Raw genomic sequence first — 23,313 nt, forward strand, 5'->3', positions numbered from 1 at the left:
GGCACATGCAAAAACATTTTGCAAGAAGAGAGTAAACTGAAAGGCCAAAAAAGTCCATTACGGTTGCAAAGAAATTGGTGCAGCCACCGCACAAGAGAATAATGGCAGAGTGCTTAGTTTGTGTGACTGACAAGGCAGTTTGTGGTCAAAGACTCGTGCAAACCTACTGATGCTGTTCTTAATGCTTGCTGGGACAGCAACAAAACATAAGGCAGGAGGGTCTGTATTCAAATATTGTCTAACAAACCCTTCTGCACTGGCAGAGTGGAGAATAATGCTCCCTTGTTACCTGGTAAGCAAATATTGCTGTAAAACATCACTGTGACTGGACTGATCAAAGTAAACATACAGCATTAAAACAGACATATTGCTGCCTCTATCAGTAGCAGAAGACCAGTATTTTGAACAGCTTATGGAGTGTCAGTTTTTCATAGGCTTACATCAATGCTGTTAGAACAGATGCTATCATTAGTAATATCTTCCATTAGAAAAGTCAAGAGCATAAGCATATAAAACACCTTTTCATTAGCAACATGAAGGCTAGGTTACTTGTACAGTACAGGAAGCACTTTCCAGATCAACACAAGATATAGGTTGAGCTCTTTGCCATGTATTTGCTCAGCCCCTTCACCACAGAAGAGAAGCCGTGTAGCTCTAGTTAACTGCAGGACCAACATAACTGCATCTCAGCTTAACAAACAAACAAAAAACCAGCAGCTCATAACAAAGGAATGCTTTGACTAAATCAGTTCCATGTGAAAACATGGAACAGTAGCATCCTCTAGTGCAAGTCACCTTAAAAATTCAAAGCATAGCTGACAATGAGACATTGCTTCTAGGGAAGCCCTTCCCAAGGGACTAGTATTTGCTAAAGCAAACATTCACCACCTTGAATTTGCTTGCAAGTATAAAATAAATATTGATATCCATATTTCATACATTAAAAATACTTTATTTTTACATTCATTTTGATGTTCAATAAGTTACGTCTAGCACCAAAGAAACATTTTGGAGGGGCTGAGGCATTAAGAAACTACAAAGTGTAACTGCAGAGTTCAACATTTAAATGACTCATTGGTGCCTAGATATTGTCTTAAGTTACCGTTCAGATGGGCTTTAGACTATTGCTTCAGTTCCACTTGGATGTGCCACAACAGCGTAGAAATATAAAAATCACAGATCTGAGGAAAATAATAATAGTAACAAAAAAAATAGCTTTTAAACTCCCAGCTACATGCAGAGTTGAGGCTCCAGAACATGAGCAGTAACAGGATGTTATAGTAGTTCAGGAACAAGGTACAGGAAGAACCAGATTGCATAACTAGAATGCCAGAAAGGCTGAGCATCCCTTCTGCAGGGGTAGGGCAGAAAATAACCAAGGGTTTATACCTTACGAACCTGTGTGCTTTTTGTACAGTGTACAGGGTTGAAATGGTTCTTAGAGCTACTCAGCACATTGCAGTTAGTTCCACTGCTGCCAAGGAGAGACAGTTTTGTCTTAAGTGTTCCACAACGAGCCACTTACAGGTAAGCCAAACAAAGTATTACATCCAAGAGGACATGGCCATTACCTTTCTGAAGGGACAGAACATCAAACATCACAAGCTCAAAAGAAAAAGGCACTAGAGTTTTGGTTTTCTCTTCCTTAGAAATGCTGGCTTTGTAATTGTACCCCTTTTATTCTAACCTCACTGGTAACACTATTTTGGTAATGCTGGATATGATAACTAAACCCCAGTTCCCATCAATACACCTATGCCACGTTGCAGGATTAATACTGGTTCAAGATTTTGTGGTATCCTCACTGACTACAGCCCAAAGCATCAAAGCAAGGTGACCTTTCCAGTCCTTGCACCTGTTCTGGAGCCAGTCAAATTCCATGTTTTGGCACTCCTGCACTCCAGAAGACCTGCCCAACTGGCCTCTGGTCCCAGCTTCCTCCTCTGGACACAACCAGTGGAGAGGCTTAGGCAAGTAGCACTGCGCTGTCTTCCACATGGCAACCACTGTATTTATTCATTTGGTTAAATACCAGCACGGGAATTTAATGTTGAAACAAGCATAAAAGCCCTTTTCTAGTCCTTCTTCAACATCTTCCCCTAATTTAGTAGATCCTACTAACCCAGTGCTGTGGATCTGGTATGTCTTTCACTTGCGGTGTTATACCTGGCCAGAGGGTGCTTGTTGTGAGCACCCAGTTCAGACTGTAGTGTTAGAGTTGGGAAAAGTCACCTCTCCAGGTTCACTGTTCTCACCACAGTGGGCTGCACTCACAGTTCTCCTGCCATGTCAGTAACTTCAACATGTTTGGCCTGGTATGTTTCAAGGTACATGCAATCAGAACCCTGTAATGACTTGATTACAGCTCTGCACTTCAGGAGCACATGAGCTGTGTGCTTTGACCTCATCTGTATCACTTCTCTCTTTTGGCTTTAAAGCCCAGTCTCAGTGATAACTCTTGAGTCTCACTCCCTTTCCCTATCCCTCCCAAAGTCCAGGAGAAGGCAGCAGCTACACCTCCCCAGCCCATACAAGCTCAGAAGTTTTATAGACACCAAATGAGGAGAAGGCTCCTCCAACAAGAGGGAATGGTGATTTTGTTGCCTGAGGCTCCCAACTACTGACAAACAACTCGCTCCCCATCTTTCCAAAACCTATTTCTGGCCCAAATCAGCCACTTGGCAGTGGTGCTGACCCCACACAGCACCACAGCTGCCCTGTACTGCAACTTTGCTATTCATTAGTTAACATCAAGGCTTCAGTGGGGTCCGTTTCATCCAAACCTCAATGTCAAAGCTCCGTCTGGATCAGTTGGGTACAAAGGCAGCTCTTCAAGAACCCTTTCCACAGCACAAGTACCTGAAGGCACCTCACCTACTGCATTTTTTCCCTTCCACTCACTGCCATTGCTCATCCCTGCTGCATTCCTGACAGAAACTCACCCACTGTCCCAGCCTTGGCTGTAGTTACTAATGAGAATGTTCTGAAAGCTTAGCACTGGTCATCTGGAAGCACATTTGGAAGCTTCACTTTCCTGCCAGCATTACACCAAAAAAGACAACAAAGGGAGAAGAAAGTTTCCAGCAAATGAAACTATCTCCCACCTTCAAACAAAAGCAAGGATTACACCGATACTCATTGATCCAGTAGTAAGGAGTAAGTAACTACTCTGAGACTACTGGAATTGAGTAAGTTCACGTGGAAGAAATCTGACTGAATAATGTACCAAAAGCAGTGAAATCCAATGCAAAAGTTTCACAATTAAGTACTTCCATGATCCAAAGCAAAGGTCCATTTGAACCATGGATCACGAATACTGAGGGGCTTTATGCATTCGCATTTTGTTGCTGTTAATTTTAAGTGACATGATTTCTGTATCTTTGGGGAGGGAAGGAAAAACTAATGGAGTCGTTGAGGCTCTAATGTGCCTCTGCTGTGTACTTTCAGATCAGCTGAGTTTCAGGAAGCATCCCTGGATATCCAACCACTTTCTGTTAGAAAGTTTAAAATCCTTTTCTTCAGTACCTTGTCTAAGTAACTGGGAAGGCGACTCTTAGAAGGAATTCCTTGTCTTTTTTGGAGATGGTCTTTAATGATTATAGTTTTTACAGTCACGTAACGTGCAGGACTCAGATTTAGAGAGCTGCAGAGCACCTTTTCCCTGTCCGATAAGAGTTCAAAGCCAGGCAGGTTTTCAATGGCAGCAAATTCACCCTCTTTTCCATCTTCCTTCCCTCTCTTGGAGCTCGCTATGTTTTTGTTCTCCTTCCTCTTTTCCCGTTTATGCCTGGCTGCCTCGTATTCTGCCGACTCTTCCATTTTGGTGATCCCATTCCGACGGTACCGCTGCAGCTCCCGAATCTTTGCTCGGAGTATCCTCTCCTTGTGCATGTTCTCAAAGAAGTCTTCAAACTCCTTACAAGACATGAACTGGTACAGAGGCCTCAGTTTCAGCCTCAGCTCCTTCTCCTCTTTAGTGATCTTTCGTTTGGGAGCTTTCTCCTTGTCCTTTTTATCCTTCCCCAGAAAGGCGGGTACCAAGTTATAGTCTCGTGCAATGTTCTTCCGCCGCTGCCTCTCCTTGAGCTTCCTCACATACATGTCTACATGAGCTCTTTTCAACTCTATCTCCACATCATCATCGTCGTAGTTCACCGAGAGGCCGCTGATGAGGGTCTCCGCATCCTGATCGTATTCGATCTCGTAGTCATCCCGCAGCGGCATGTACCCGAGCTGCTGCTGCTCTGCCACTGTTATGTCCAGTGGTGGCAGCGGTGTGGTCAGGCTGGGGGACAGCGGCCCGCCGCTGGGACACGTGTGATCCGTCACTCGGTTCGGGATTGTGTCAGGGATGCAGGCTTTACCCAGGTTCCCGTGAATGTACATGCTTACATAGTGCTCCATCACCTCCTGGGGCGTTCGGGATGCTCCCACATGAGCAGCCATGTCCTCCTAAATGGAACATAAGGAGGAGTGATCAAATGATTCCCGTTACATCTCCAGCATAACATACACTCAGGGAAGAGCCTGACTTCCTCCCTGCTTCTCAAAAGCCAACTCATAGTACTTAAGCTTCTCTAGCAATGCTAAGATTAGCTACATTTCCATCAGATCTGCGTTATTAGGTCCAGACAAGTATTTACAAGCGCACAGGTGCACACTGGCCATGAAAGCAACACCAGAAGCAGCATCAAGGCAAACTGCATCAGATCCTCACGCTACAGAACACCACCAAGATACTGGAGCCATATGGTGATTCCGGAGCATCCATCACTCTCTAGGAAATCCAGCTCACCACCGCTAGGAAGCTTTCTGAGTCCCAAGCCAGCACCGATATCACTGCATCATTTGGATTTTACTCATTTATATCACACTGCTGAGGTGCTTTTAGAGCAATAAAGAAACACAATACTTACAGTAAGAAAGATAACATTTACTCTTTTCTAGTTGGTTAAGAACTAAACCAAGGTACAAGAATCATAAACTTTAAGATTTTGAAGAAGTCTTTATGTTTAATAAAACAAACTCTGATCAAGTAACAATTATTGAATCAGATTATGATGCTTTTTACTGCTATTCTTTAAAAATGAACATGTACTGACATGGAAAGCAAGCAGCAGGCTCACAGCTGGGACACAAAATGGTTAATGTTGGAAAGGACCTGAAGATCATACAGTTCCAACCCCCCTGCCGCGGACAGGGACACCTCACAGTAAACTATGTCACCCAAGGCTCTGTCCAGCCTGGCCTTGAACACCGCCAGGGACGGAGCATTCACAGCTTCCCTGGGCAACCCATTCCAGTGCCTCACCACCCTTACAGTAAAGAACACACTGAAGGAACAGACCGAACACTGAGAAGCATCAGGTGTAAGCTCTGTCACACACGAGATCGGGGAGGGCCAGTGCCGGAGCTCACGGCACCACAGGTCCACGAAGGCGAGCGGTCCCGAGGCGCTCCTTCCCCCGGCGGGTCTCACACGGGGGCCGAGCACCCACCCCAGCCCGGAGGCACCCCCTCACCGGGGCTCAGCGCGCACCCCCCGCAGCCTCCCCTCAGGCCCGCCGGGGGCTGCTCGCTCGCTGTCAGGCGGACGGGACCCCGCGGCCCTTGGCCCTTACCCAGTTGCCGAAGCCGAACTGCTCGATGGCGTCCAGCAGCAGCTGCTCCTCCCGGCTGCTCCAGCCGCCCTCGGCCTCGGCGCCCCAGAGGGTGAAGCGGCCGCCGTCGACGAGCTGGTAGCCGTGCCATCGGCGGTGAGGGCCGATCTCGGCGCCCGCCGAGAAGCAGTCGGGGCAGAGCTCGATGTCGGCGCACTCGGTGCAGCGGAAGCGCAGCGGGCTCACCTCAGCCAGGCAGTACACGCAGTACTTCTTCCCCAGTTCCGCCATCTTACCCCGCCCGCCGACAGGCCGCGCGCACGCGCCGGCACGCCCCCCGACCGGCCTTGCCAATGGCAGCGCGCCCGGCGGGCGGAGCCATGCGACGGGCAGCCAATGGGAGAGGAGGGCTCGGCCTTCCTCTCGGCCTCCCTGCCAATGGGGACAGCGCTCCTGGGCGCGGGGGGTATTAAAAAGGGATGAACGGCTATGATTGGCAGACAGGGACCCGGCTTCCTTTCCCGCGACCAATCGAAAGGCGACCCAGAGCAACCCGGCCGCTGACTGGTTAGGCCCGGCTGGGGGAAGGGGGCGAGGCCGAGCCGGCGCCATGGGGAGAGGGGAGGGGCCGCGGCGGCAGCGGAGCCGAGTCCCGTTGCCCGGGCAACGGGGGAAGCTGGAGCAGCGCGGCTGAGGAGGCGGTGGCGGCGGCGGCAGCGGGGCCAGCCTGGGCCTCTCAGCGGAGTCAGGGGGGAGCCGGAGCCCTGCGCCGCCGGGGCTGGAGGAGGTGGAGCAGGAAGGGGCCTTAGAGCCATCACAGCTGCAGGCCGCGGCGGGACCGCCGGGGCCCTCGGGCTGTGCCGAGGAGCGAAGGCGAAGAGGCTGAAGAGGCCCCGGTCTCTCCGGTGCCAGCTGCCGGCAGCGCCAGCCCGCAGCTACTGGAGGTCGGGCTGCCATGGACGGAGCCGGGCGAAGCGCCGCCTTGTGTCCAGCGGCTGCAGGAGGAGCTGCAGGCCCGGGCCTAGGTCTAGTGTTCTGCTGCCTAACATCTACCCCTTGCGAATTAACCACAAGAGTTACAATGGCTTTCTCCCCTTGAAGCTTTATTATTGTCATGACGTATTTTGAACAGGAGCACTGCTTTGCTGGTAAGGCCAACATTAAAGAAATAAAAGTAAAACTAGTCTATTTCTACTCTTCTAGGCCCACAAAGAAAACATCAAGCTGAAGCATGAAATCCAAAACCTTGAAACTGATTCAGGGTTAACATTGTGCCTGCTCGCTTAAGTAGTCCCTGTGCTTGGTGAAGCAGAACCGTAGGAGTCAAAGTTGCTAAAACGGTGAAGCAGAATTGTAAGAGTTACAGCTGCTAGGCAGAATTGTAGTAGATAAGATTCATAACATTTAAGACATTCTTCAAATAGTATCTTTAGAAAGAAAAGGAACAAAAGGTAGCCAAAATAACAAAATTTGCAAACTTGACAAGTTTCTGCTTTAAGATACATAAAACTGGCTTGTACTGAACCTGAGGTTTGGATAGGAGCCGAAACCCTACCGAGTCTGCGTGAAAGCAAGAGGTTACTCACGGTGATGAAGAGGAACTACAGGCCTTCATCCTCACGACCCCCTAACGACCACCACCAGGAGGCACTGCGCAGGCACATCAATGGGACAAACGCCAGAAAGCTAATTATAATACAAGATGGGAATAGGTTTTGCATATGTATTAGATGTGAAGCAATCTCATGTTTAGGTAATCATTATATGTAATATAAACGAACTGAGTGGCAAAGGAAGGTGTGCATGCTTTTGGAGGAGCAATCCCCATGCGCCTCAGCGCTGAATAAAGCATACCTACTTTACAACTCTAACGAGTTGTGGAGTCTATCTGCGTATCAAAACCACCTTGAAAGCTGTGGAACAACTGGCAGGGAGGGTCAACGCTTTATGGACCTTGAGTACATAACAAAAAGAGAATCAGAAACTCAGGGAAAAGACTGGCAACCTCAGTAAGCAAACCCTGAGGAAGGTACCAAACACAGTCCATGTTCTCAGCCACTTCGGGGGAAAAGAAGTAGTGTGTGGAAGCTGAAAATCAAGGCAGAAAGACCAAACTAACGGACATTAAAACCACTTCGTCTCAGCACGGAGACATTCTGACCAAAATGGAACAGGACAGAGATGCTGTGGAGAAACAATTTAAACTGCAGGAGGAATGTGGGTTGCCTGGAGATGAGATACTGGTTCAGGACTGAGGAAAAGGTGGCTGTGGTTGACCTGCTGAGTTGGCAATTGGAAACAATGGAACATCTCCGTGCTGGGCTGCTCCCTACTTACAGGGGAATTTGGCAAACAAAACCAAGTAAGAGAATTCCTCTTTTGTTGCTGACTAAAGAGAAGCAAGTGTGGAGAAGAAATATGGGAGTTTTCCTTAATTCTGACGCTGCTTTTGGTAAGTTTTAGGGAATACATTGCACAGGTAATCCTGAAAAAACCTTTTCTAAGTGACATGTCAGTATTATGCATTCAGTGATTACAGTAGCTACTCATTTTGAATTAAATGATACACGTCCCAGTCTTAAAGCAACAAAACCAGCCTCATTCAAAATTCCAGACTTTTAAAAAACCATCTTAGCATTCAGTCCTTTAAGGCTATGGCAACACTGTGTAAATAGAGCACTCGCCATAACACTAACTCAAATCCTGATCCTGCTTCCCTCTGTATGGGTTTCGTAAGTTGGTGTTGGCTTCGTCTGCACACTAAATGTACCTTATTCTGGGCTCAGCCTAAGGGGGAGTTTTCACAGATGTGGCTGAGAACTGGAGAGAACCTTGTTGTCAATACCTGGCACAACCTGCACACAGCCAATATTCTACAGAAGCACTAAACTGTTCAGCCATTCTGTAAATACACTTGGCTGCCAAGTTTGCCTTAGGGGCACACAGGAGGAAAGGTTTATTACTTTAAGAGTTGTTTTTGTAGTATAAATACATAAATATATAAATCTTATCACTCAAAGCTACATTATTTTTGGCTTTCAGCTTTTACAGTTTTAGGGGGCACTCAGCCTCTTCCTCCTCATTCATGGTGTGTGAAGAGGCAGAGTTCAGTACACCCATCACTGTGCCAGTCCCCTCTACACTGCTCAACTAGAACTGATAAAAAGAGGCTGAAGAAAAAGGGGAGGGGAGCAACAAACATCTACATGTTTATGCATGCACAGCTCCCAGAGCTTTAGTTACAGGAAGCAGCTTCCCCTTTCCAAATAGTTCTTTAAACTCCAGTTCACCCATGAGAAAGATTGAGACCATTCAAAAAAGAGGAAAAGAAACAAGGAAAAAACTAATAAAAAAGACATAAAGAAACACCAGAATCAGTACCTTTCATTTTAAGCCTTGTCAGCAAAAGTGAGATCTTCTCCTGTTCAGAGTGGCTGTTCGCATAAGTCCAATACCCTCCTGGTATTCCCTGGAACTGCTTTCATAAATACTAAATGTTGATCAGCAGTCATCTCCCCTTCTTAAACATTACTGCCAGCAAAACAACTGTGCTTCTTGTTGCTTTTGACTTAAGACATACAGACCTTCTCTAGTTTCTTCAGCGCTATTAAGCAATACATGTAGCCAGATAAAGCGTGGAGAAGCAGGGAAAGTAAATCTTCGATGCTTTTCATTGCTACACGTTTGACATCTGGAGAAGGCAAGAACTTAACATGCAAATGACGCTGATAGTATATTCCCTGAGTATTTCCAATGAAATAAATACTACAAAACATCTGCTTAAACTTCACACACTGTTCCCAGCACTTCTTTTCTTAGGGCTGAGCTGTGGACTCACTGCTACCCTACTCTTCCAAAGCACACTGGGGATGAAGATCAAGGATTCCTCCATTGTCAGGAACCAGTAAAGACAAATGTCTTTATTTCCTCATATCATCTGTTACCACACAGGAAAGTATTTCACTTCTCTTCAAACAGACTGGAATTAATATTGGAAAAACAGGTAAGGGAAAGTTTTGAACAATTGTATGCAACTCTTCTAATGTATACAACATAAAGCTCTATTGGCATAGAATTGGTAGGGGGTTATATGAAGCAATTCTGATTTTATGTTATAATCCTGCGAATCAAACAGTAAAATCCTTCAGTAAAAGAAGTGAGACACACATTTACAGGAAGAACTGGAGCCATGGCAGCCAAGTCTTTGACTGTGTTCCCTGTGTAGTCCTGTTGCACAGGTACTGCCTCTCCTTTCATCTTTTACTTGGTGCTTTAACCTCTTTGCAGTTAAGTATGCAACAGGAAGCATTTCCAGTTTAATCTCTGAAGTTATGCATATGTAAGTATTAAAAAAAATACTGCCCTGAGCACAAAAATACCTTGTGATTATGAAACCTGCAATAATCCAAGGTTTCTTCCTTTAAAACAAAGAGAAGGTATTGGAGCATTTGAGTTCTGCGCATCTCACAAAGATATATTTACATACTTTTTTATGTTCTATTAGACCTCAGGCTTACTTCATAGAAAGGCATATGACATGGATGAAACCATGGGCACCATGCCGTAAGCACCAAATCTTCTACATGTCACATGTAATTTAACAGGTATTTTAACATAAGAACTTGGAAAGCATCACTAAAAAAAATCCTCCACCTGCAATACTCAAATGTCCCAGCTCCTGATCTGGGACAGAGTCAAACTGCTAAAGCAGCCTCTGAAGAAACAGAAAGGTACTTGAGTTTTTCATGTCTGAATTCCACTGGCCACAGGTAAGATAACTTTACATGACTTTATTTAACAAAACCATATATTTACAGTTGAAAAAAGTTCCAGTTTGACACACATATCTAACTGAAACAAACTTGATTAACTACATAAAACCAATTTAAATATGATGTACAGGAGATGTACCAACAGTTCTCTACATGTCATTCCAGGTTTCAAATAATTCAAAAATAAGCTGTTAGAAGGTACCTTTTTGTAAAAAAGGAAATTCTTTACTCAATGAAGTAATGTCAATGATTGATTGCTGACTGAAGTTGCAAAACGGCTTTATTATAAAGTGCAGGTCGTACACAATTCCAAACCTGGTTGAAGATTTCTGGTTTCTCTGATCTGCTGCATGTACTTGCAGATATTTGCAGACTCCTGATGTATTGCAGCATTTTTATTTTCCCTCAAACCCATGAAGACAAGAAAGTTTGCTTGATGGGGACACTTACTCAATGAAAGCAAATCTCATGCATCTTGTTACAGATACCCTCAAGCACCTGAACAATAAAATTGTCATTTTTTTAATGCAATCCCTGAATTTATTACATAATTCTTCCTTAATAGCTGATGAAAAGATCTGGTAAGCTGCAAGAGACTTGAAAAGCTCAGTGGCAAGTCTATGCCCTCACTGCTCATCTCTGGTTTTATCAAAATTCAAACATTACCTTCAAGTTGCTGAGAAGTTGCAACAACAGCATCTTTAGGCAGGCGATTGCTTTTTCAAATGTATTTAGTTTGAAAATGAACTGTGCAAAGCTCCTTATTGCATTGCTTTTCTTCATTAAAGAACATACCTTATATACACAAAGAAATCATTTAGAAAATATATACATCTTCTAAGAACAGAAAGACCAAATCACAAACCAAAAATAATTACATTAGCAAGTAACAAACAGTGCACAAGTGTTGCAGCAGGCCTTTTTCCCCACAGCTATGCCCATTTTCACTGTTACATTCAACATCTTATCGAGAAGAGGAAAAGGAGAACAGGCTGTCAATGGCTGCAAAGATACCTAGGAGCTAAAGAATGCATTTTAAACGGACAAATGAGCCACACTTGTAGACTAGCTTTAAAAGGAAATATAAATCTAGTTGCAATGAAGACTTAAACCACAAAGCCAGTTACAGTACCACCTAAAAATGTAGACTGAGGAAAAAGTTGTGTCTGTGTTGAGGAAACCATTTACAAGCATAGTGCAAGTGTTTCGGGTGGTTGGCCTCTCATATCCTTCATGGAAAGGCATATTTGTTGTAGTAATAGAAAAAGTAACATTAAAAAACACTTACTGACCGTCCAGCTTTCTTATTGCACTTCGAAGCAATGTAGCATACAAGTACTGGTCACTGAAGGACCAAAGCTATACAAATTCTGGGAGAATTAACATGTGTTTCACAGCAACACCTTGATGTCTGTTTTTAGTTAAGTGATGACCTAAGAGAAATCTTATGGAGGAATTAAGATGGCCAACAAAAACCCACATCCATTACACCAGGTACACAAAGGGGACAGGAAAAGAGGCCAGTGAGGTATCAGACTGTCAAGCTGCATTTGCATGACACGTTGTCCAAAGTGATTATGAGTCCTCACTACCAGGGAATCTTGCTTTCCCTCTTTTTCATATTACTATCAGGCTATCCCTCGCAGAAACAATGTTTATACTGAAGGACAGTTTCGTTATGTCCCACAGTCCTTTTACACGATGAGTTGAGCAGTGTGCAACTATTATTCTGTTTTCATTCACACAATGCCAAAATATCAGTGTAAAACAGACTGAAGAGTTGGGAAACCACTGACCACAAAGCTAGAGGATTTAGTAACACCTGTTTACAGTTAACACAAATATTGCTCCAGTTAGTTTCCCTTTTCAATGATCGTCATTAATTATAGAACAGATTTTTCACTATACAATAAACATTCTTGTAAATCACAGCCACTCATGATTTACAGTCCGACATCCATGTGAATGCAGAGGGGAGCTAAGCTGTATAACAATAACGCAGTTTGCTGCCTCTATAACTTGCTCCCATGTCTGAGAGGCTGGATAAAATGCTAGGAAGTGACAGCTTGTACTTATCTTCATGGTATTTGTCTGGCACATTCCCCAATAAACGTCTGTCACTTGTCACTACATACAGATCAGCTCCACGTAACGCTTTCTCACTGTGGCAGTAGCAGCAGCTTCAGTAGATCCTACAGAGCCTTTTCTTTGCAGCAGCAAAGCTGGCTTACACAACTTCTCCCTTAAACCCTTCCTCCTTGGTTTGGCCAGTGAGCAGAGCTGGGTTTAGATAAGCATGAAACTTACTTTTAACCACTTCCCAGTCCATCTGCTCAGCCCACTGTTTTATTAACATGATTGGAGAGACGGCACAGGAGTAAGTATCTGGTAGGCAAGAATACCCCGAAACAGCACTGCCCCAGAAGAGAGACATGTGGAGACATACACTTAAGTACTATGATTGGGAAATGATGCCAGCTTAATACTTGAAGCCCCACAGTGAGTTTGGAATCTAGTCTGATTAATGGCTATTCATCCAGACTGGAAAAATATATTTCTGAGACACCTTGGAGAATAATTGGCTTTGCACTGCTAGCGTGACTTCTCTTCCAAGTTTACTTTCTACTTAACGTTTTCTTACTAAAGAATGGAATGTAGTTCTACATTTACATGATTTCTTTGGTAAATGGGACCCACAGCCTATAAAGCATTTCTAAACAAATGGTCCTTACATCATTTAACTATAAATTCCAGCACCAGTTATTTAAAATCCAGATCCAGCTACTGTTACAGGTATGGGAGATACAGAAATATACCCTGCCCAAGAATGAAATTGGGGAATAGCATTCAAAGCAACCAGCATTGCTGAATGCCCAGTCTTTTTAAAACACTGAAGAAAAGAATAATCATAAAATGATATTGTTTAAGCTTCACTGCCCTCATCAGAAGATCAGAATGTATAGCGCTGTCCACAGCAAATGCTCATTCCACTAAAAGTTTAAGGCTAATCCTAGGTTTAATTTATAAGGTTTTTATCCCTCAATTTCCTTCCCGCCCCTCCCCTTCTCTTGTTTCCTCTCTTTAAGGCTATTCTACTACTAAACAAAACACTGAAATAACACTTCACATTGCAGGCTCATACATGTCAGACAGTACTCAATACTTCTGCCACTGGAGCTCCTTTCACTGTGGACAGCCACGTTCCTAACGTTTAAGTGAGGGACTTCCTCTCTCCATTTCCCGGTTATCTTTCTGCAGAGCAGACAGGATCTAGAATGAGAAAGAACAAAGTATTAGAATTTAAAAGAGACTCAATAAATCATTGTCTGAAGAGTTTCCAATTTAATTATCTCCTAGCAATACTATTCCGACTATTAAATGTAATCGAATTTGGAGAACCTCTCCATTGATGGAGACCTCTCCTGTAAGTCCTTGTGGCACAGTAGATACAAATGGATTTTACAAGGGTTTAAACTCAATTTCCCTCCAGTGCACACTTCTGAAGCTGGAGATGAGATTCTCACCCACATTACACAAGTCTAGCACTATTAAAGGATGCTGCCTGAGGGGAAGTTATACTTCTCAAGGTAAATGGAATATCTAAAAACAGATCAAGTCATCAGCCAGAGCCATACAGCATTATCTGAGAGTCTGGGACAGAACTACCATCATGCTGCCTGGTGCTTTGCTAGAGTGCATCAGCATCTCCAGATCCGCTTCCATCTTTTTTGGAAGCAAAAAGTCCGCGTTCACATTGAAAATGTATATTTCCCACTACCTGACACACAATTTTGTTAGTCCTTGTGTAGGGGGCACAGTAAGAGCCAGTTTCTCATGCTGATTAACACACTCCCTGCCCTAGAGTTAGTCTCTGCTGAGGAAATCCATCAGCATCCTCAAGAATGAGCCTGGAACTTAATACGCTGAGGGACATTTCATCTCAAAGACTTGCCGTTATGAGTTAAGGAACTTTCTTTTCTCCCTCTTACTGACTTCAAATCAACCTGTGCACAATCAGAGTTAACAGCAATTGCTCCCACACACCCCTCACCTACACTTCAGTGCAAAAGCACCCATAGCTGTTACAACAAGAGTTCAACGTGGGTCTGACCAGAGCTACAGCTGGCTGACTGCTCAGCAGTTTCTGGAATTAGAGATTTCAGTGAGGTCCTCTTCACTAAGATGCAGGGTAGATCAGCAGCTACTCAATCAAATGGGCTTACGAATTTCAAGTGCCAAATGTACTTGGTGGAAAAGAGTTAACCCTTTTTAAGGAGCACAAGGATGACACCAAAATACTTATCCAGAGAAGCAGAACACACACAGACCTTAAGTCAACTAACAGAGCTCAGATTCTCCAGTTCCTTGGAAAACCTTATGGAGCCAAGATTTGAAGCACACAGATTACAGAAATGCTAAGCCAACAGTGTAGTCTGTTCTACCATCTCTATTTCTCTGCTGTTGATGACAAAGCAGTAGGTGTAGCAACATCCGCACCTGTTTCAGGCTGAGGCTGTATTGGCACAAGGCCCTGGAGTTCTTTGTAGCTAATTCCAGAATAAAAACAGAGCTTGCAGGTTTCCTACCAACACCCAGAGTCCTTGTCACTAGAAGTGCTGTGTCCATGATTTACTAGGACTCGTTGCGGTCTTTAGTTTCCTGATCACATTGTCAGTGACCAAGGGAAAAGGGAGCAAGATGGAAAACACACACCAGCCCATCTGATGAAGGAACCAGGACTGTGAAAACCAGCTTCATAAGCAGCCCACATTTTAGATGAGATCCTACATACATCATCTCTAGACAGGATCAGCTCAGAATGTGACCCACAAGATAACAGGACTGTAATTACCATGGTACAGAAGGTGAAAGGTTTTCTAAGTCGGTGTTCTGAGTGCCAAGTACACCTACTGCTGAGATGTGCAGCTAAATTTGACTTCTGAGTTCTACAGTCAAATATACTCCTACAAAGAAATAATACCTCACACACTGCTGCTTGCTTATGCAGCTTATGCAGTACAGGTACTGTACCCAGATAAGATGATGCTAAAGATAAGAATACAAACCCTACTTTTCTATGCTCAAAAGCATTCTATATCCTCTGGAAACTAGTGTGCCTTGTCAGTCGGTTCACCCAAGAGTTTATCTTGGAAGTGGTGCATCCATCGCTCTCAATATCCATTTTGCCAATTTGAAAAGGTACTTCGCTACAAAAAATGCATCTGACTTTACAGCAATAGTCACAGTCAGAAAAAAATTATCTAGCTAGGAGACATCTAAGCAATAGAAAACAAAGTCCCATACCCTCTGCTTCTTGTTAACTTTCCTAGGTCAGATCCACTTGTGGTACCTTAGCAACTGAGCAGTCCCAGTAGTACATGACATGAGCAAGCTCATAGCTCCTACACACTTCTGGCTTGGAAAATGATGGCAGGCTAGAGAGCAAGCAGGCTTTCCTGATGGGAACTTACTCAGCAACGGAACTTCCTGGTCAAGAAAGACAGCTGGTGCAGAAGTCAAGCTACACAAGAGGTCAGCCAACACCAACCCTACACCATGCTAACTCTATCAGAGATCTGTCTGCACCACGGTTCAGCAACATTTTTAATTCAGTTTGCCACAACAAGCAAAAACCATCTGGAAAATACCAGGATATCAGAAAGAAGCTGGTGAGGAAGACTGCCTGAGTGAGGTTACTTTGAAGTCCTCCTGTTGTGATCATCACCACCAAACCACCATGTGTCACATACTGAAAACAACTGGCTAAGAAAGTCTGTTACTTGGGGTACTTGGCAGAACAGAATCTCTCCTTCTCTGCAAGGGAAGCAGTAGCAGGCTGAGAACATATTTGGTATGTGATCCACATTCACACAACATGTTCAAAGAAAGTAAAATCATCTGAAAAGAAACAGGCCTGGGAGGTTACTTGTGGAGGCATTACTGCTGAAAAATAGAAACAAAGCTGGATCTGTACTAGCAAATAATCAGCAAGACCAAAAGGGAAACGCAAACAAAGCTGTAAGGAAAGCTATGTCAGGGAGGAAATGCTGGCAGTGTGCTGCTCTTAGCTGGGCAGCGCAGGTTGTGTTTCCCCTTATATACAAGGCAAGGTTCAGTGGCTACAATCTACTTCTCTGTGAAGGTTAGAAGTTCTCATCTCGCATAGCAAGTTGGCAGTCCCCAGCATCTAGAGGCACACTGCCACTCCAAGGAAGAACCACACACTCCCGTTTGCAGCTGAACTGCCGTAACCACTGTGCTTAACATCACCTTAGTTTCACTGAAAAAATGAATCCAGATAAAATGGGCAGAGCCCTATTACAGCAGGGCTCATGAAGCAGGCTGTGTTACTGCTTTCAAGAAACTGAAAAAGAAGAAAGTATAGCAAAAAAAGAAGTTTCTACTCCAAACGCTCTGGAGTACATTTGACCTGACCCTCCAGCATGAAATGGCTGCTACAGCCACTTAACAATTTCCGTGTTCAGATGACACCCTTCCATCTTTTTTCTTTAAACTGGAATTCAGTTGAAATTACAGTGATGAGACAATGTCTGAAATAAAGGCATCTGTGCTAAATTCCAGTAAAGAAGTCAGAGATGCAATCACTTCTGTGCAGCCCCAAATTAGGCAAAACAGATCCTTAAGAACATCAAGACGATGACTGTATGATACTGTATTCTGACAAATTGTCATCTTCTCCCAATGAGCAAACTTCTGCTTTTAAATATCAACTTGTAATTTTGCCAGCAGCCTTTGTAATTAATGAATTTAGAAAGCTGTATGATAATGTATTCATCAACTCCACTCAAGAGCTCAATCTTCAGTGCTGACTGAGCTCTCCCTTTCCAGAGGAGAGTAAGCTCAGGGAGTCCACTCACCTGAATGTGCACTAAAGCATGGAGTGACCTACACTGTCCTACCTACCTATAAAATCAAGTACCAGCTCTGCTAAAGCATTCCTCCCAACCCTATTTTCCTGAGCACAGTACAATCATCCATTACTGAAGAATAACATCTCCTTTATACCTGAGCCCACTTTTTGTTTCTACTTTGCATCTGAATGGCAGCAATAGATGTGAAGAATTCTTCTGAAGGCAAGTCCTCTGGTAGCTTCGTTAAAAACTGGGCTATATGAATGAAGTCCATTTTGGTCAAAATATCTTCAAAAAGTTTCAATATTCCCAGTGCTGTACGGAATAAGAACTCTTCTCCATCACGGCAGAACACATCCCAGACGCGACATGCCAGGTCTAGCGGCAAAGATTTGCTGTACAATGTGAATATCCTGAAAAAAAGAACAACATTTTCAGTGCTGCTGGACAAGAAGAATATCTTGGACACTCACAGAAGCACACAGCCCCACCATCACTTTGAGGCTTCTCAAATATTTATAACTGAATATTCCTCTTAATTCCAAAATTACTTCTATTAGTTGCAGCATACCAATATATGAAACAATATAACAACCATTAAGGCTTCTTGCTATCAATCTGAGTCTCCAAGTTCAATTCTGTTGGATCACACCAGAAAAAACAATCATTATACATGGGTTTGTGATGGACACGCACAAGCCACAGGCATTATCTAACTATGCCTTCAGAGTTGAGGATTGATGCAGTTTTAGGTGTGAGAAAATAAAAAGCTGAACCTAAAGACATACTGCAAAGGGAAATCTGTGCATCAAATGAAGGAGATGTGTAAATATAACTCCTGTTCCAGGCTTGCTTGCCTGGCAAAGTAATGATCACATGAGTTTTAGAGGAAAGATCAGTGTAAACTCTAGTGAGTTGAGAGAAACACACAACATCCAGAGAAAATGCGTAGACAGCTGTGACAAGATGCTGGCTCAGTGTGCTTCGATGGATGGGATCCCCAAAGAGAAAAGGTAACAGCAGAAGCAAGAACCTCCTCCCTGTTGCTAAAACTGTATTTCCATTAACTGCCAAGAGCACATGTCTTCATCAAAATACTGACAGACTTGGAGCCAAGAACCCAAAGATGCTCTCCATTCCCTCCTCACCCCAGTATTTCACTACAGGCACAGCAGTTTCCTTTGCCACCAACAATGTCATTACAGGAAGTGAAGAGAATTAAGTTACAGTATATAAGGGAAAAGAGTTACATTGGGGTTTAGAGAGAACCTTTCTCCAGAGGCACTGCATGAGTATCTCCATAAGCTGCAAACCATTCTTTCTCCGACAGAGGTCAGCAAAGCCTCAAACTGAAACAAAACCTTTCCACGATCTAACACAAAATTGTCAACTATGCCGAATTGAACAGTAGCTCTCTTGTGTTTAAGACTCCCCCCCCTAGGATCCCCAGTGTCTTACTTAGGAAGTTCGGGTTTACACTAAATAATACAATGGAACAGATTACACACACACAAACACACACTTGCGTATATATATTTAAGTATCAAACATGAATGAATGTATTTTCACAGCAAATTCTAATAATCAAAGGTTTTCTGCAGTTTCAGCTTTTTACTACATGAGGTTATTTGAATGATGGGTTATCAAGGCTTCCCTGTCAATCAGGACACTTCAGGAAAATGTGAAAATGCATTCATTTTACAAGTACCAGGACAGAACAGATCATTCACACAAATTCAGATACAAGTAAAACTGCAGGTTTAGGATCCTCAGGGTTTTACTTTTTTTTTCTGTTGTTACATCTTACTGCAATGCATTCTATAAGAACTGGAAATTGTTTAAATTCTGTTCTCCAAAAAGCTAAATTATAAGTATAAAAATAAGTAAAGCAGAGGTGGAGCCTGGGATGGAAAAAACCCACTATTGTTCATATATGTACTATATATGTATGTATAAGAACAGCACAAAACAAGGCCTTTCTTTGGGTTACTGACTCATCACGTGCTGGAGACTTCACCTACTCTTTCAACATTTCTGTACAGTCACACACCATGTAAGACACATCTTGCTACAGAATACCCACACAGCAGAACTCAGCCTTTTTGTCTATACACACACACATGCACAGGAAGCAGCACCAGTTTTTCCATTTAAAAACAGTGTAATAGGAAGCAATTCAACTGAGTCCTTTCCTGATCACCAAGTAGCAGGCAAACCCTCAGCCAGGAATGAGTCCTGGTATAGATAAGTAACAATGGCTGCTTTTTTTGGATCTGGTTTTACTCACAAAAGCTATTATTCTGCATTATTCAGACCTAACCTAAGTAGCTCATGTGTATTACATCTGCAACTGTGCAGAAAATTAACTGTCAGAAGAAATAGTCAGATTTATTAGAACACTACTTATTGTAAGTAAAGATTTACTCATCAAAAAAGCTGCCACATCAAGTAAGGTTGTTGACATTGATCTCTTCACAATTTGGAAGGAAGTGCAATTTGCAGGAAATTTGCAAGGCAATTCATTTCCATTAATACCAGCATGGAAATGTATCAAGCCCTGAGAATGGAGACTGGGCCCCCTACAATAAGCACTGAAACAACAGTAGGAATCATTACAGCAAAGAACAGATACAGCACTTGCTCCCTTCCAGCATTTCCTACTGGAAGACATTTTCTATTAGACATCTGAGCTACTGATGTGAAACCCAGCTGAAATTTATTACAGCAATAAAGCAGCTGCTGGACTAACGCAGCTATAGCAGCTCTCAGCAGCACAAGTACACTACTCGCGCATGATCTGCTCACACTGTACTGTGGGATGATTTTCTGTCTGCAGCTCTCTTACAACTCACTGTGAGTCCCAGGTGCAGACAGCACAGCTAATCACAGAGATGTCCACTGCCAGAGTAAGGAAAACGCAGGCTACTGGCTGCTTTCTGGTTGGAAGAGGGAAAAAATAAATGAAGTGCCAGATGCTCCTATTCCTCCCAGCCCCGCTTATGATGGAATCGTACTTTGAGGTAGATGCATGAAATCCTGGCTGGTTTGCTACTCACGGAGAAAGTGTATGATCATAATGTTACAAGAAAGCAAAGCACTGTTAGCATAACCACAGGCTCTGTGTTTTCTCCCCTTTGTTCCTTTTTCTTTTTTATCCTCTTTTCTTTACTTTTTAATTAAAAGTCTTCATAAGATGTGTTAGCAAAAGTGATTATGAACGCAGCTATGCCAGACTTTGGTTTGACAAGTCATGCTGCAAATCTGATGTTACTTATTCTTTTCCCATGTCTGTAACAGTACAAAAATACTGAATTGTGGGAACTGATGAATTAATTCAGGATCTTTTGGACCCTCCCTCCTTCGTCTGGCATCTCTGTTCTCATTAGCACCTTCAGAGTTATTGCAATGGACTTGCTGGTAACAGCTTATTTAGTACAGTTTTAGAATCATTACAGTTGAAAAGAAAAAGTGGAAGTATTTACTTCGTTCCTTATTAGGAAAACTGAAGTACTATGTACTACAGAATAATGATTGCAACAGAGCAAGTTAGCTCAGAAAATCTGACTGCATTGTAAAATGTATCAATGTAAGACAAACATGGTGTGAGCTTCTGAGGAATTCCCAATTGCTGAGCGCCCAGAAGCTCTGCTCTCTTACCCAGCACTGCTACTCAGCAGTGCAGTATTTCACTTGGTTCCACCCTAATCTGCAGTGACATAAGGATGAGCACACGGTAAATTGGGCTAAAGTCCACAACAACTCCAGTCAAAAATCAGGATGTCATCAGAAACCTCTGGGCAGAACTACAGTCCGGTTTGGCTTTGAAAAGGAGGCATACATTTAAAACATCTTAAACTTCTTTTTTTTGGGGGGGTGGAGAGTTACTGGCATGACATGGACTATGTTTCTCTTAATGTAACAGAGAGCAAGCTTATGAATATTACACTTTAAGTGCCTATTACAAACATCCACACAGCATGGCTTGGATCTTTATCATAACAAGCAAATGGTTCCAAAAGAAAGTTAATATTCATGGAGCACAATCACAGTCAATGTAATACTGAAGTACCACTGATCAATCCATCAGTACAAACAAAGCTCCTGGCTATAATTATTGCCTAAATCATTTTTCTGAGTAGGGATAAAGAGGTGTTTGTATAGCAGCAGCAGGCCAAAAATAGACAGCATGTGGCCTTTGCAATGCCACATTCTGCTCTGCTCACAAGAGCCTGCGCTACCTCAGCTGACAAAGCCATGAGGCCAAAACTGGGCTATTCAGACACACCATTTCCTCTCTATTCTCTGTGAACCTGAGTGTACGTTGCTCTTCACATCTTTCTCACACTTGATTCCCTTTGTGTTCTCCAGAAAAAGTAGCAACCTGTGTAGCTTTTGAATTCGTTCTGGAATCGGGCTTGAAGCACATGGATCTTTTTTAAAGGAGATAGATACCTTATGTCTGGCAGGTACCCACTGATGATCATGTCACTCACCTTTCAACTGAATTCTTAAGTCCTTGGCATTTTCCCATCACAGAAGCAGTGGCGGAATAGACCTGATGGGGCGCTCCCCCCTCCCTACATCCTGTGCTAGCCCCAAGAAGCCCCAAAGCACCACTGCATCACCTGCATAGCTGGGCCCATCTGTATGCACAGCATGTCTTTTTCCTGGCACGTATCTCTTCACAAATGATTTAAGCATTCCGATTTTACTGCTGTTCCCTGCGGCACTGCTTACAGGAAGCAGCACAAAGGAGCCTAGTTGATGCCATTGGAATTGCTGCAGGAGCAGGAGGGTTTCCCAGCAACTGGTCTGTGCAGCACTGGCTACTGGAGCTCTCCCAGAGCTGGCACCAACTGAGATTTACTGCACACATGCTTGCACAGTAACCATGCCAGCCACCGGGATAGCAGCAGGCATCCCTCTGGAGCGCAGAATAAATGAGCATTTAAATAAAAGTAATGTTAGAGCAAAGCTGTTCCAGAGAGATTTCTACCTACAACCAAAAGGTCTGTCTGCTCAGAGAGACACTGTACTATGCTCTTCCCCAACTTTAAACACGCTGAAACCACATTCTTATCTTTCAGGAAGCAGTTCTGTTTTTAAGACAGCAGTATCTGTACTACAGCAAATTCACTGTCAGCCATGAGCCACAGGCAACCTTGGCAGCAACATTTTCCAAAGTCCTTAGCTTTAATAACTACTCACTTTACAGAAGACAGACCCACATAATTTTTCCTTCCATCTTTTCTATGTTACATCCTGAAAGTAATGGAGGGACAGAACATATGAAGTGCGATTTGCTGATTTCCAGTGGCTACTAAAACGAAAAATAAACCTGCTTCCTACAGGAACAAAGTATTTTAAAGTAGAAAGTATACACGTGTATATATATATATATATTAAAAAACCATGCATATATAAAGTATACACACACATATATACACATGCACATACATATTCAAATATGATAAAGCTTACACAGTTAAATAACAACTCTACTGTCTAACAAAATTAAAGAGAGTGGGACAAGCTGTCTGACTCAAGAAGCGTTAAAAAGTTGAATATAGGATTGGGCAGAACTACCTCATCTAGCCTACATTCCTGTGCACATTCTAGTGTGGTGGCTCTCTAGGGATGAGGAAGAGCACAGTAAATTGTCCTTGGGATTAAAAGAAATAGCTTTGGTACAGATGTGGGTAGCCAGCGACAAATGCTGAGGGCTGTCAGTCCATCAGTACAAAGCCCTTGAGAAGCTCCATCCACAACCACTTCTGACAGAAGTTTCCTTCAAGTGCTCTTGACAATACCCAAGAAGGAACAAAAGGGGGCCTGATGTGCCCCCCACACTGACTTGAACACTTCAGTGCTTTGCTCATAAGTCAGGTATTGTCCTCCTTTTTTTTCTAACCTATAGATGTGCTCAAAGAGAACAACTAGTCACATAAATTTTTACTCAAGAAAATACAGTAAAGACCAGTCTAGCAAAGCAAAATTGCTGAGGGGAATGTAAACCTCCAACCTTTTGTCAAAACAGTCTTTTTCTAAACCTCTCATTTCTGGTGGCGT

General features: G+C 43.3%; 2 protein-coding genes across 4 annotated transcripts in view; both read right to left on the bottom strand.

Annotated features, from left to right (window-relative positions):
* Positions 1-931: 931 nt before the first annotated feature.
* On the bottom strand, positions 932-6,066 carry TADA2B (transcriptional adaptor 2B). Its single transcript, XM_061379909.1, has 2 exons — positions 5,622-6,066; positions 932-4,452 (listed from the first exon to the last, which is right to left on the bottom strand). The coding sequence occupies exons 1-2, from the start codon at positions 5,889-5,891 to the stop codon at positions 3,460-3,462; spliced, it is 1,263 nt and encodes a 420-aa protein (XP_061235893.1). The 5' UTR covers positions 5,892-6,066; the 3' UTR covers positions 932-3,459.
* A 4,309-nt stretch (positions 6,067-10,375) lies between these two features.
* The window catches only part of TBC1D14 (TBC1 domain family member 14), a 75,680-nt gene continuing 62,742 nt past the window's right edge, over positions 10,376-23,313 (bottom strand). For 2 of the 3 annotated variants that reach the window (XM_061379794.1, XM_061379796.1), the window contains 2 exons: positions 17,399-17,657; positions 10,376-13,642 (listed from right to left, as the gene is read on the bottom strand). In XM_061379794.1, coding sequence (XP_061235778.1) covers positions 13,577-13,642; positions 17,399-17,657 — 325 coding nt within the window. In that variant the 3' untranslated portion in view covers positions 10,376-13,576. Of the gene's footprint in view, positions 13,643-17,398; positions 17,658-23,313 lie in introns of those variants that run through there. The other variant, XM_061379795.1, reaches the window with a different exon arrangement.

The sequence above is a fragment of the Neopsephotus bourkii genome, unplaced genomic scaffold, assembly GCF_033783945.1.
Source record: "Neopsephotus bourkii isolate Nb327-2 ecotype Australia unplaced genomic scaffold, CSIRO-AGI_Nbou_v1 NB_1780, whole genome shotgun sequence".
In the NCBI taxonomy this organism is placed as follows: domain Eukaryota; kingdom Metazoa; phylum Chordata; class Aves; order Psittaciformes; family Psittacidae; genus Neopsephotus; species Neopsephotus bourkii.

Coding starts and splice junctions, on each gene's coding strand:
- TADA2B (XM_061379909.1), bottom strand. CDS start 5,891: ATGGCGGAACTGGGGAAGAAGTACTGCGTGTACTGCCTGGCTGAGGTG. Junction 4,453..5,621: donor AGTTCGGCTTCGGCAACTGG/GTAAGGGCCAAG, acceptor TGTTCCATTTAG/GAGGACATGGCTGCTCATGT.